The following is a 14,400-nucleotide window of genomic DNA, read 5'->3' as shown; positions in this document are numbered from 1 at the left end:
AGATTTTTAAAATAAGAATTAAAAATAATTGCCATAAGGATTTAAGGAGAAATCAAACCATTTAGCCAATGTGAAAATTCTTGAGCCAGAGAATTTTGACTAGCTTGTATAGAGTACATATAAACTGACTAGTGATTTTTATTTATAATCACAAATTTTCAATATACTATTTTTCATTTGCTCTTTTATTTTTAAACAAAGCTGTAATCATTTCTTTCTAAAACTCAGGTCTGATTTCATCTGAAATATATATTTCATCTTTCATTGATCCATTAAGTAAGTTCCTTTTTGTCATTTTCTTTCCAGATCAGCTAATTCTGTTCATGTGTTCTATGCATTCAGGAAATTAATGAACTCTTGTCATTGTATATATGATAGATTCAGGTAGAGGTGTCAGCAAAAGTGTCTTGCCATCTGTAACATCTTCCTCACAGCTCTCACAGCAAAACCTGTTACTTTTTAGGCCTCTTTTGAGATTCCATAAGGTCCCTCAATATCTTTATAATTGTTTTCTATTTTAAGCCACATCCCAACAGAACCAGCTCTGCTATGGAAATTTGATTGTACAGAGGACATTTGCTTAAAGTACTGTGGAAAAACCATATGAAAGATGCTAGAAGAAGAGAGACTGGGTCAAACAAGAAGTAAAACTGAGAAGCCAACAAATGTGATCTAAGATCAGTTGCATATATCTCAAGATTAAGGAAAGAAAGGGATTATAGCATTTTAGTTTGATAGTTGTAGCCAGTATTTTCCCTGTCTAATTAATTTAAATGGAAATGCAACAAGAAGTTTGTAATTGGACAGGGAAAAGGGAGGTGGAACTAAGAGTTGCAGAGACAGGGAGTGACACAGGTGCAGAGGGAGGCGGAAGAAAGGGGACAAACAGGATGATTCAGATTCTGCATAGTTTTGCATAGTCACAGGTAGCTATAATATCATATAGGGATAGAATAATGGATATAACTTGTCTGATCTAGGTGGGCAGCTTGTATCAGTTGGCTCTGAAATTACTGTGTGGGCATCTTGTGAATTGAGAATTTATTGATATATAAATCTGACTGATTAATTATAAGCTTCTAGAGTTTTGATTTACTGGGTTACTGGAATTTGGGACCACCAACAACAGGGGGTGGATGGCTGAGAATGTACAGGTGGCTCTGAGGCAGGCAAACCAAAGATGGGAAGACCACTGTACAGAGGCTAGCCTAGAGGCAGCAAGAACATGGGTGGAGAGTAGCTGAGTGTAGCTTAGGAACTTGCCATTGGTTTTTCCTGCAACAGATAGTAACCACTTGGTATATAATTCTTTCACAAAGTGGGGAAAGCAGCAAAACAAAAATTGTAAAGACATTCAGCACCATTGCTGTGTGCCTTGGCAGAAATGTTTAGTGAGAATGTTTGTTTCTTTGAAAAACGTAGATGTATTATAAGAATATATTTTCATTTGAATCCCAAGTATGGGATACAGATTGTCTATAGCAGCTGATTATGACTTGCCTAGTGCTCTAGCAGAATTGTGATTTTAACAGCTGCAGATAGTTTCTGCAAGAGTGTGAATTCTAGAAACTCTTCATAGGGTATATAAATGATAGGTCCCCATGAGGCTTTGTTGTTGCTATTGGTGGATTGTTGCTTGTTACTTGTTTGTCGTTGGTTGTGACTCATTAAGTAACCATGCGCAAAGAAGAAACAACCAGAAGAAATTAAATATCATGACGCATGACAGAAAAATTCCGACATGCCTCAAGGAATGCAATGCCCCTAATCAGCAGGAATTATTCTAATGATAACTATGTCCTCTTTCCTCTCTGTCCTTTATTCTTTCCTATCTAGAGTTAGGAGGTTGATGGGACAGAAGAAAAACAGTCACAAAATAGCCAAAAGTCTGGCTATAGGCATGATATGTCCTTCCCATGAAGTTTGAATGTGCGTTGTAATACAACATCCTCTTCTCTATGAGTTTACAATATCCTCTTTCCAATGTGTCTGGGTACCATTACTATCACAGGTCTTAGAGATCAAGCTTGTGTACAGTCAATATTTAGTACTAGGCTATAAGCTTTTGAGTAATATTATGAAAGAGTTTACAGTATGAATTCCATAATATAGACATGTTATCCATATGTTTTATAAACCTCTGCTGAAAAAGTGATAGATGAAATGAATAAAGTATCTTTTTTGTAATCATTTCAATATTAAGAATCTCAATACTATATCTAATCTAGGGTAGAAGCCCTATAGGCACTGGAAGAGTTTTCTGCCTCACAGTAGAGAGCAATAGAAGGGTCAAAACCTAGAGTGTAGTATAATCAGATCCAAAATAGGAACCACAAGTACCCAAGGTTTTATAGCTCCTGGCAAAGAGACACAAGCAAGAGGACTTAACTGACCCAGTATATGAAAGACACACAGTCACATTATGGGAGTCACCAACCAGCTGTGTAGGGAGCTGAAAGTCCATTGAGGGTGTCATAGTTGCCTTAGAGTAAGACCATAGACTGGAGGAGTCACACAACTTCCAGCCCAAGCTACAGACCCATGCAAAAGACTTAAACTAACAGAAGACAGTGTCTAAAACTCATAACAGGACGAAGGATAGAGCTTCAGATCCTACATATCAATTCCATGACATAAAATAATACCTCAATGGTCCTGAGTTAGTAATATCTTAAACATTGTGAAAACCTCCATTGAAAAATGGAATTTTTCAAAAAGATAAGACCCAACAAGCATCTGAGTCAGATGCAGATATTTGCACCCAACCAATAGACAGAATGGTGGCCCATGTGGTTGAATTAGGGAAAAGCTGGAAGAAGCTGAGGAGGAGGGTGACCCTGTAGGAGTGCCGGAAGTCTCAACCAAACTGGACCCCTGAGATCTCTTAAACACTGGACCACCAACCAGGCAGCATATACCAGCTGATATAAGGTCCCAAACACATATACAGCAGAGGACTGCTGTGTCTAACCCTTAAGAGACTGGAGGCCCTAGGGAGTTTAGAGGTCTGGTTGGGTGGGTGGTGGGTGGTGGTGGCATCCTTGTAGAGAGAGGGGTGTGGGGTGGGAAGGAGGAATGGGATGTTGTACAATTGGAAGGTGGACCAGCGGGTGAAGGTACAAATAAATAATTAAATAAGAGACAAAAAATGCAAAAATCTCTACCAACAAACCTACTGTATATATTCAAGTTGGAGCATAAAAACAAAATAATAAAAAAAGGAAAAAAATCCAAATAGTATGCTGTTCCAGGATAGTTCGAGTTCCCCACTAATGACTCCCAAAGAGAATGATTTGCAAAAATTTCCAAAAACAATGAATTTAAAGGAATAAGTACAACTATGTTGAAACAACTCAAGGAGATACAGCTTCATACCAAGCTCACAAAAATGAACTAAATGATGAGGTTAATCCAATATATGAAGATAGAATTCAATAAAGAGATTTATTAAAAAAATCCTAAATTGACTTGAATCTGGAAATGAAACATTCAATATAAGCCAAATTAAAAGCTCATCATAAAAAACAGATTATCCAGAATATATGACAGAATAATTGAACTATTCAGTAAAAAGTCAATGCTAAATTAAACATGTGTGTGTGTGTGTGTGTGTGTGTGTGTGTGTGTGTGTGTGTATTTACAGAACATAAGAGAGTTTTGAGATATGAAATGAGAAGATCTCCTAATTATGGCCATAGATGTTATTGTGAATATTCACTTTATGCCATATGACCTAGCTGCACTACCCCTGGGCTTTTACCCTTAGGCTTATATCCCCTAACAGAGACACACATTTATGTTCATAGCTGCTCTACTCACAGAAGGTAGGAGATAGAACCAACCTGGATATCCATCAACAAAAGAATCAAGGAAGAAAATATGGTACATATACACAATGGAATATTACTCAGGTTAAAAAAAAAGAAATTTGCGGTTGAATAGATGAAATTTAAAGAAAAAAATTTACTGAGTGAAGTGACCCAGGCCTAGAAAGACAGTTCTGCATGTTTTCTCTATGTTTGTTTAACTTGAAGTACAATTAAAAGTCAGAAACTGGTGTTTGGTTGAGAAAATACTTTAAGGGAGGAACAATAGTTGATTAAAACTTTTCAAATAATAATCTTAATATATCTAATTCCTGTAAATATTTTGTATATAAGAGAATGTCATATAAATTACATACTTAGAAGTGGAAGTAAATGCATTTTATCCTAGAAATCGTTTAAGATACTTTAAGAAAGACAAAGTGACAACACTAATTTTATTTGCAAGTGATATTTACATGTATTTGAAAAGCACAAGAAAAGTGTGAGAAGCTGTTTTTAAAGTTTTCATATAGGTCTAAAAGAAAATAAATATCAATAACTTCCTTACCTTATCCCATTCATAATAATATGTGTGTGTACACATATACAGCAATACACATATACAGCACACATATATTTATATACACACATACAACACACATAGAAACATTCACACATATATAAACAATATATGTATATATAACACATATATGAAACTTATACAAATACCACATATACTTACAACACATACATCAATACAATATGTACAGACAACATAGTCATAGACCCACATATAATATATGTTCATGCAACATACATATATGAATACATAAAGCACATATATTCATGCACTTAAACACAGATACATATGTAGGACATTAGTAATATACTTTAGGACCAAATGCAGTGGAAAAACAGAAGAATGTAAATCTTTTAGGATGATAAAAAGAGGACAATATAGATGATAGAAGCTCAATATTTAAAATTACAATTCTTTTAAAGATCTATACAAAAATAGTGTATACAACAATATAGTTGCTAGTACTATACATTTCGAGTTTGTGGGAGAGAGGGATTTCTTACTTTACTTCCCATTTGTTGAACATCTGATTTACTTGTTGTATTATATTACCACTTCCCACAACTCATTTTAGAGCTAAAATCTGAGTCTCTGAGAACAGTAACCTTCCATTGCACTGGGAACTTATACTACAGTTGTCAGCTGCACCATATTCCAAAGCCTTTGTTTCATCCTGGTATTAGTAATACAACTAATTAAGAGCCAGAAATTCATTCTTATTCTTTTCTGCACTTTTTGTGGCTTGAATAAAATGAACCAATATTTTATATCTGTGTAAAGTGTATATATCATGCCTTTAACATAGATGTGTTTTACATGACTATAAATCTAATGTTGTCACTAGAATATTAACAGCACAATAAAAATTCAGAAATCTGTGTTGTATGCATACTGCCTTTCTCACTTTAGGTTTTGCTTTTCCTTTCCTTCCCCTTTGGTTCCACATATGAATAGGCTGCTAGGAAAGTCAACATTACACCTGAACATTTAATGCTAACGGGGGAATGTCTGCAGCTCCCATGGGTGACAATGTTCTTCAGCCCTTATTCTCAACCTCTAACAGGCTTACCTAATCCCTGGGCTTTGGCCACCTCTGGTGGCCCTGCCAATACCACTCTTCTCTCTTGAGTTGCCCTATGATTCCAACATACTCTCACAGTGCTTCGTTGGGTGCAGTCTCATCATTCCCAACATTTGATAGAATGACCCAAAACACTTCTATTGGGAGGGTAAAACAAATACAACTCTATCCTCTTAAGGTCAGTTTAAACCAATGATTCTCAACATGTGAATCAAGACAGCTTAGGGAAGGCATATCAGATATCCTCCATTGCAGATATTGCCATTACGATCCATAAAAGTAACAAAATTACATTTATGAACTAGCAGTGAAATAATTTTATGGTTGGGGTCACCCCAGCATGAAAAACTGTATTAAAGGCTCACAGAATTAGGGAGGTTGCGAACTACTGATTAAACTGTCAGGTAAAAATGTAATATGGCATCATGTCATTATAATTCAGAATAAGTTTTCCAGACATGGGATTTATATACTCCATTTGAATATGAGATGCATATCTTCAGGGTATTATGCAATAACCATTCAAGATAGTATTTCATAATTATTATATTAAGTAATTACTTCAATTCTAAAGCACAACATCAGATCGTTTTATATATCAAACTGGTACTTGTGAAACATCTATATGCTTATGGTGTCTCTTTCCTTCCTACTGTAGTTTCACTGAGTGAGTATTTCCTAGGTAACCCCTTAGGCCACTGTTCTCTTTTGAGAGAAAGCTTTGGGAGAACAGATAGATGCAGGTTCCTGTGTCCTCTCCAAATCACGCATTAATAAATTGGCAGATCAGACTCATGTTCAACAACCTCCCTTGGATTCACACCTGCCAGCTCTCTACAGAGATAGTGCTGGGAGATTTTGGCAACACCTTAATTTCAATTTGTTTTATTCATTCTCCATTGAAAAAAGGTTCCTCTGCCAGTGTGTTCAACATATCTCATTCTTAAACACTTTGGTTGTTAGCCTAAATTCTCAGCAAAGTGATTCTTCATAAAACAGAAACAGTACCAACATCAACATCAGTCTATGTTCCATTGAAAAATCACATCCCTTCACTTCCTGTTCTTCGGGCATCCATTTTACACACAATGTGAAAATTTTCCTAGACATTTCACTGCCTTTTCTAAATGTGTGCATATTTCAAGTGACTAGCCATTTTTCTTTTGTTTCACGAAAGAAAGGCAAGCATATGAGAGAAGAAAGAGGGTGAGGAAGGTAAACAGCATAAACCTCCTCACTGCTCTCTCCTGTGTAAAGGGTACAAGAGAAAATTGTTTGTTTTATTAATCATTCCATTTTAAATCAAAGAAGCTGTGCAAGACAAACGAAGGATGCCAGCAAGGACGACATGACAAAGAGGCTAATCAACTGCAGAGTGCTTATACCACTGAGAAGAGACAAATGACACAAACAGTCTTCTGGGGATGGAGCAGGTAGCTCAGCAGAGTCAGGTCACCCTGGCATGCCACATACTGCCAGCGAAGTACCCAGTTGGTACCCAAAATTGTTCACAGTACAGTAGCGTGTTAACTGTTTATAAATCGTGTTTATAATAGAAGATAAATGTCCTGGCATTCAATGGCTTATCTTGTATTACTCAAATGAGAAACCATGAAGCCTATTGTGAATGTTTTCAGTGGATGGTGTGGTCGATAAATCAAAAGACAAAGGAACAACATTTTGTGACTTGTAACACACACCATAAAACCTTGTTTCTTTACCCTAAAGGCACAACCATAGCAATTTAAATTTCACACCCTCCAGTTCTCTTCTTGCATAATTTATCTTATAAATACGCCCTCCCTTTTCTATATATCTTTGTCTTTTATAAATATTGCATTCCTCCATTTTCTGATCTGAGTTTGCAGCACTGTCAGTGAAAGAGGAAACAAACTTGTAAAAGATACCTAGCCACACACCCATCTGCCTTCTCACCCAGCTTTGCATACCAATGCAGAGCAGGGCCCTGCTGCCCGTGAATAGTTACCTTCTTGATGGTCTCCAGCATGGACCGCCCTCCTTGCCAGGGCTTGGAGTTTTTCCTGATGCAGGACAAGCTCGCCATGCTGTGCCACTTACGGTCCTCCAGCTTCTTATGGAAGGCGTTTGCAAGCAGAAGCACCGTGTCATAGATGTAAAGGTTAGAAATCTGAAAAAACATTAGACAGGAGTCATCAGACCCTCCACTTGAGCCATCCTTATGGAGTTAAGACAGCTTGGCAGCTCCCTCTTGCCATCCGTGCAGGCTTCACTGAGTTGCTTACTAGGCAGGGCATTTTTATTTTCATTCCTTAGCTAGTTTTAACACTGAGAACAAAGTCTATCTGATTGTATACCTCAATTGCTTTTCTGGCTTATTTGGGTATGAAAAAGAAGATTTAAAAAGAGTAGCTTTGACAGAGGCAAGGCTACTGTTAGTATTAGTCCTTAGAATGCCCTGGCCCTTATTTCTCTCAGAAGAGTCAGACATCCTAAGACACTCAAATAGAAAGGGACCCTGAGTAGTAAAAGTTTCTCAGTATGTCAAGTTTCTGTATTTTGGTTTTTCATATGGATTCAACTATCAATGTTGTTTCAAACTTGATATTATACAAATGTCATAGGATCCAAAGTGGGAAGCTGTCATTTTTGTGTGTCTGTAGAGAACTCTGTAATGAGGAAGGAGAGTTACCAGAAGTATGACTAGGTGCATACAAAAGACTGTGGGGATACACAAACACCACTATCAACTGACAAGACAGATGCGACAATCAGCCTGTGCACATGGGCTTATGGTAACTTTTTGTCTATAGTAACCATGCTTTCTATACGGGTAGCTAACTGAATTACCGTTGAGTGTTTCCTCAAGATCTATTGCAATCCTTAAATAACTCTTGCTAGGGTGACCATCCACACTATCAATTATTTACCAATGTTGCCTAGTTTTTAAGAGGAGATTAGAATTTATCTAGGATCCATGACCACAGACAGGGGTAAGAGGTCAGCAAAAGTCACCAACCATCACTTTATTGCCTCTCGGAAGGAAAACGTAACATAAAATAAAGCTGAGCAAGAGAGGTATTGATAGAAACTCATTTTCACCTTGAAGCACTCTGGCTTTCTTAGGTTTTCAAGTGTCACATTTTCACAGTTTTTCCTGCAAACCAAGGAGAGGCTATGCAGATTGTCAGTGATTGTAATTAATCAAGAAGGAAATTCACAATGTCCTCTCCACATATTACAGAATGCTGCGGAGATCCAGCCACGGGGATAATTAGAGTTTGATGCTATGCATAGCAGTTAGACGGAATGTCCCAACAAATACCTTGTGGGTTTTGTTTCACATTTCAGAGACTCTTTAATCATCCAGGATTGATAGAAATCATTTTATGTGCAAATTTATAGAAGAGGCACACTAGTAGATATGGGAATTTCCTTGAAGGGTTATTGAAGATACTTATGTATGCCGTGAGACTAAAGTAATTTTTGTACGGAAAAAATTTTGTACGGGTGAGCTGTTGTTACTATTACCCAAAAGAGGTAACTGTTGGAGGAACTAGGTTAGACTGAAAGAGATCTACTATGAATGAAGTGTGAGATCTGAAGGTAAAAGTAGCCCATGAATTCACATCAAGATGAGTGCAAGGATCCAATAGAAAAGTGAAAGACAAATGGAAGATGAATGGGTCATACCTAAAAACCCACAACAGAATTCTCAAAATGACGTGAATGATGTGCCCTACCTAGCCTTTCTAGAACTAATCCTCACACCTGCTTCCCAGCCTTTCTTGGATCACTCCTCACACCTATTTCCCACCTGTCCTAGATCACTCCTCACACCTGCTTCCCACCTGTCCTGGATCACTCCTCACACCTGCTTCCCACCTGTCCTGGATCACTCCTCACACCTGCTTCCCACCTGTCCTGGATCACTCTTCACACCTGCTTCCCACCTGTCCTAGATCACTCCTCACACCTGCTTCCTACCTGTCCTGGATCACTCCTCACACCTGCTTGCCAGCCTGTCCTGGATCACTCCTCACACCTGTCTCACAGCCAGTCCTGGATCACTCCTCACACCTGCTTCCCACATGTCCTGTATCACTCCTCACACCTGCTACCCACCTGCCCTGGATCACTCCTCACACCTGCTTCCCAGCCTTTCTTGGATCACTCCTCACACCTATTTCCCACCTGTCCTAGATCACTCCTCACACCTGCTTCCCACCTGTCCAGGATCATTCCTCACACCTACTTCCCACCTGTCCTGGATCATTCCTCACACCTGCTTCCTCCACATTCATCCATATTTTGAACCTCCCTTTGCTTTGCATGGGATAGCCTGACAGAATCCCTCCATGTGTCTGTTTTTTTTCCCGTCCAAATAGCTAACTTTGATCACATTCTGTCACAGGTTACACTGTATGAGACCCCTTCCCTGATACTCCTTCCTTCTGCCTGATGACCTAGACAGTTCTTGAAATGGCAATTTATTTCATGAGCGTTTCATAGAGGAATGCAAAGCATACCTAATCCCAGTAATGCTTCACTCTTTTTTATCCCCTTTCTACCCTGACCAACAAGCCCCTCACTGTTCCCAATTGACCATGCCATTTCATGTATTTTGCTTCTTTGATCCGTTGTGTTTAAAGAGGGCCACTCTCCCATACATTGGATGAAGGTATCCATTGAATCAGAAGTAGCTGTTTCATTCCTCAAAGACAATGACTTCTCCTCCACTAAAGCCCTTGACAATCATCCTTTCTGTGGCTACAAGATCACTCAATTCCCTCCATTGAAAATCACTGTACTGTTAAGGATTTTAAAATATAATGAATGAAGATGCATGATGTATATCCTCATTTTTTTTACTTTGTTGTGTTTCTGTCTTCTTTTTTACATCTCCTCTTGACTTACCAAACAGTCTGGAACATATTTAGTTTTTAATACACAATTGCCAAAATAAGTCAAAGAATGGGACAAATGGAGAAAAGAACGTCAAGTTGAAAGTCAGGTGATTATGATTACAACAGAAATTAAGACATAAGGAGTTTGGGCTTTGTTTTTTCATACCCAAATAGTTCAGAGAGTCTTTTTCTTCATACCTAATGTGTTTTCTGAGCACCTGTGCTCACTGTAAAGGCAAATGCATTGAGCCTGTCACATGAGAGATGTTTTTGCTACCTGCCTTCTTCCCTGCATTTGTCCCCATTGCTAACAGCCCAGTCAGAATGCTAGGCGGACTTTTTCTGAGCTGTTAGAGTTCTCCTATTCTATTACTTCTTCCTTAAGCAGGTTCTCATTCTCCTTTGAAGTTCAAGTTTGCTCATCTCCTTTTCAACACCATCTATTGACCTTATGGTCACTGCCTTCATGAGGTCTTTGACTCCTCCCACACAGTGATGCCAAGCCATCTGTTTCAGTATGAACAAAGCTGCAAATCTGGTTTCAAGTTTTATACACACTTTCATCCCTTACACAGGAATAGCTGTCTGAAAATCTGAACATGCTTCCGTCTCTTACAATCTTGCACTCCAGCATCCATTCTCCCATAACTGATCCACGTTCCTGACATCACACTCATTCTCTGACACCAGCAAACCTCCAGGAACCATCTGCCACTTGCCCTGTGATACCCTCTGTCCTTCTGTTGATCACCGCCAGGTACAGTTTCTAGGCTGCCTGCCATGCTAGACCTCTTCCTTTGTCTGTCTCCCATTTCTTCTTTCTGTAAAAAGTTTAGTAACTAAAACTGACACATTAATGCAGAAGTAAGCTGACTAGGAGATAGGAGTGGGAGACGGTCTCTCTCTTGATCTTGGCAAAGTGCTTCTGACACAGAGTCCAAGAGTGTATTAAAGTGGTTCACAGCAGATTTGACTTGCACTGTGATCATATTGAATTTGCCTTCAAAGTAACGATTTTGAGCAGCTGTCAGACCAAGGCTCTTCCACCTAGATTTTATGTAATTGATTGCGGAACTACTTGATTTCTGTGGAATTTCAATCTTAAGGATTATTGCAAGTCAAAACTAACAGTTTTGACCTTGATTATGTAATGCTACATAATCTTTCCCCTCATAGGTTCATGTCTTTTACAATTTTGATCAATTGGAAATTGACACATGCAGAATTAGGTTGGAGGACAGAAATTTGTGAATGACCATGCAGAGGATATTTATCTGAGCATGGTGGAAGGTTATGACCTTTAAAGAATAGCTGGTGGTGTATTCAGTGCCCCAGAATGAATTTAAATTACATTCTAGGTATATCAAATCTTTAAAGATTTGATTGGCATATCTAGGTGATTCAGTTTTTTCCTTTTTATGTGTTTATTTTTAACCTTATAAATATGTTTTATTAATTATTTTCATATACTCCATATTTTATTCCCCACCCCACCAAGCCCTGTCTACCCTCTGACTGTTCCACATCCAATACCTCGTCCCCTTCTCCTGTCCCCACGTGCATCTCCCTACTCCCCACCCCACCTGACCTCTAAACTTCCTGGGGCCTCCAGTCTCTTGAGGGCTAGGTGCATGACCTCTGAATGAACACAGACCGGCAGTCCTCTATTGTATGTGTGCTAGGGGCCTCATATCAGTTGGTGTATGCTGCCTGTTTGGTGGTTCAGTGTTTGAGATATCTCAGGGGTCCAGATTAAATGAGACTGTTGGTCCTCCTAAAGAGTTGTCCTCAGCTTCATTCAGCTTTTCCTAATTCAACAGCAGGGGTCAGCTGATTCTGTCCACAGGTTAGGTACAGAGATCTGCATCTGACTCTTTCTTGCTAGTCTCAGTAATAGTGTCAGGCCTTGGACCTCCCCTTGGGCTGGATCCCACTTTGAGCCTGTCACTGGACCATTGATTCCTCAGGCTCCTCTCCATTTCCATCCCTGGAATTCTTTCAGACAGGAACAATTATGGGTCAGAGTTACGATTGTGGAATGGCCCCCCTCTCCCTTATTTGGAGCCCTGCTGGAAGTGGGTTCTTTAAATTCCCTCTCCCTACTGTCAGGCATTTCTTGTAAGGTCCCTTCCTTTTAGTTCTTTGAGTCTCTCACCTCCCAGGTCTCTGGTGCATTCTGGAGGTTCCCCAAAACCTCCTATCTCCTGAGGTTGCCTGTTTCCATTCTTTCTCCTGGCCCTTAGGACTTCAGTCCTTTTCCCTCCCCCAATGTCAGATCAAGTTCCCTTCTCCCCACTCTCCCCCTGTCCTCAGCCTCATCTACTTTTCCTTCCAGATTTCTCCCTCCCTCCTCAATTGTGATTACTGTCATCTCCCTCCCAAGTGGGACTGAGATGTCCTCACTTGGGCACTTCAGTTTGTTGACCTGTGTGAGTTCTGTGGACTATATCTTGGGTATTCTTTCTTTCTTTCTTTCTTTCTTTCTTTCTTTCTTTCTTTCTTTCTTTCTTTCTTTCTTTCTTTCTTTCTTTCTTTCTTCTCTCTCTCTCTCTCTCTCTCTCTCTCTCTCTCTCTTTCTTTCTTTCTTTCTTTCTTTCTTTCTTTCTTTCTTTCTTTCTGTCTTTCTTTGTGAGTACATACCATGCATGTCTTTTGTGTCTGAGTTACCTCACTAAAGATGATATTTCCTAGTTCTATTCATTTGCCTGAAAAGCTCAGGATGTCCTCTGACTTAATAGTTGCATAGTATTCCATTGTGTGAATGAGCCACATTTTCCGTATCCATTCTTCTGTCGTGGGACATCTAGGTTGTTTCCAGTTTCTGGCTATCACAAATAAGGCTACTATGAATATAGTGGAACACATACCCCTGTGACATGGTGGGACATCTTTTGGGTTTATTCCCAATCATGGTATAACTGGGTCATCAGTAAGATCTATTTCTAATTTTCAAAGGAACCTCAAGATTGATTTCCAGAGTGGTTGTACCAGTTTGCAATCCCACCAGCAATGGAGGAGTGTTCCTCTTTTTCCATGTCCTCTCCAACATGTGTTGTCACCTGAGGTTTTGATCTTAGATATTCTGATTGGTGTAAGGTGGAATCTTGGGGTTATTTTGATTTTCATTTCTCTGATCACTCAGGACTTTGAACATTTTTTTAGGTGCTTCTCAGCCATTTGTGATTCCTCAGCTATGAATTCTTGGTTTCATTCTATTACCCATTTTTGGAATTCTTTTTGTGATTATCTTCTTGAGTTCTTTACAAATTTTGGTTATTAGCCTTCTATCAGATGTGGGGTTAGTGAAGATTTTTTCCCCTTCTGTAGGTTACTCATTTGCCTTATTGACTACGTCCTTTGCCTTACTGAAGTGTTCCAGTTTCATGAGATTCCATTTATCAATTCTTGATCATTGAGCCACTGGAATTTTATTTAGGAAGTTTCCCCCTGTGGTAATGAGTTTAAGGATCTTTCCCACTTTCTCTTCCATTAGATTTAGTGTATCTGGTTTTATGTTGAGGTACTTGATCCACTTGGACTTGAGCTTTGTGCTAGGTGACAAATATGGGACTATTTTCATTTTTATACATACAGACAGCCAGTTAGGGCAGCACTATTTATTGAAGATGCTTTCTTTTTTCCATTGTATATTGTTGGCTCCTTCGTCAAAGATCAAGTATCCATAGTGTGTGGTTTTATTTTTGGGTCTTCAATTCTATTCCATTGATCGATGTGTCTGTTTCTGTACCCAATACAATGCAGGTATTTTTTTTTTTTAATCACTATTGTTCTGTAGTAAAGCTTGAGGTCAGGGATGGTGATTTCCCCAGACATCTTTTGATTGCTAAGAATTGTTTTTGCTATTTTGGGTTTTTTCCCTTTCCAGATGAATTTGAGAATTGCTTTCCATTCTTTGAAAAATTGTGTTGGGATTTTGATGGGGTTTGCATTGAATTTATAGATTTCCTTTGGTAGGATGGCCATTTTTTACTATGTTAATTCTACCAATCCATGAACAAGGGAGATCTCTCCATTTTCTAAGATCTT

At 38.8% G+C, this 14,400-nt stretch overlaps 1 protein-coding gene across 3 annotated transcripts in view; it reads right to left on the bottom strand.

The window, feature by feature from the left end:
- Positions 1-14,400, bottom strand: part of Grid2 (glutamate ionotropic receptor delta type subunit 2) — a 1,574,882-nt gene that overhangs the window by 671,780 nt on the left and 888,702 nt on the right. For all 3 annotated transcript variants that reach the window (XM_052173841.1, XM_052173840.1, XM_052173842.1), the window contains one exon: positions 7,455-7,616. In XM_052173841.1, the coding sequence (XP_052029801.1) occupies positions 7,455-7,616 (162 nt within the window). The remainder of the gene's footprint in view (positions 1-7,454; positions 7,617-14,400) is intronic.

This window comes from Apodemus sylvaticus, chromosome 2, assembly GCF_947179515.1.
Source record: "Apodemus sylvaticus chromosome 2, mApoSyl1.1, whole genome shotgun sequence".
Lineage (NCBI taxonomy): Eukaryota > Metazoa > Chordata > Mammalia > Rodentia > Muridae > Apodemus > Apodemus sylvaticus.
This window is presented reverse-complemented; position numbering and strand designations above follow the sequence as displayed.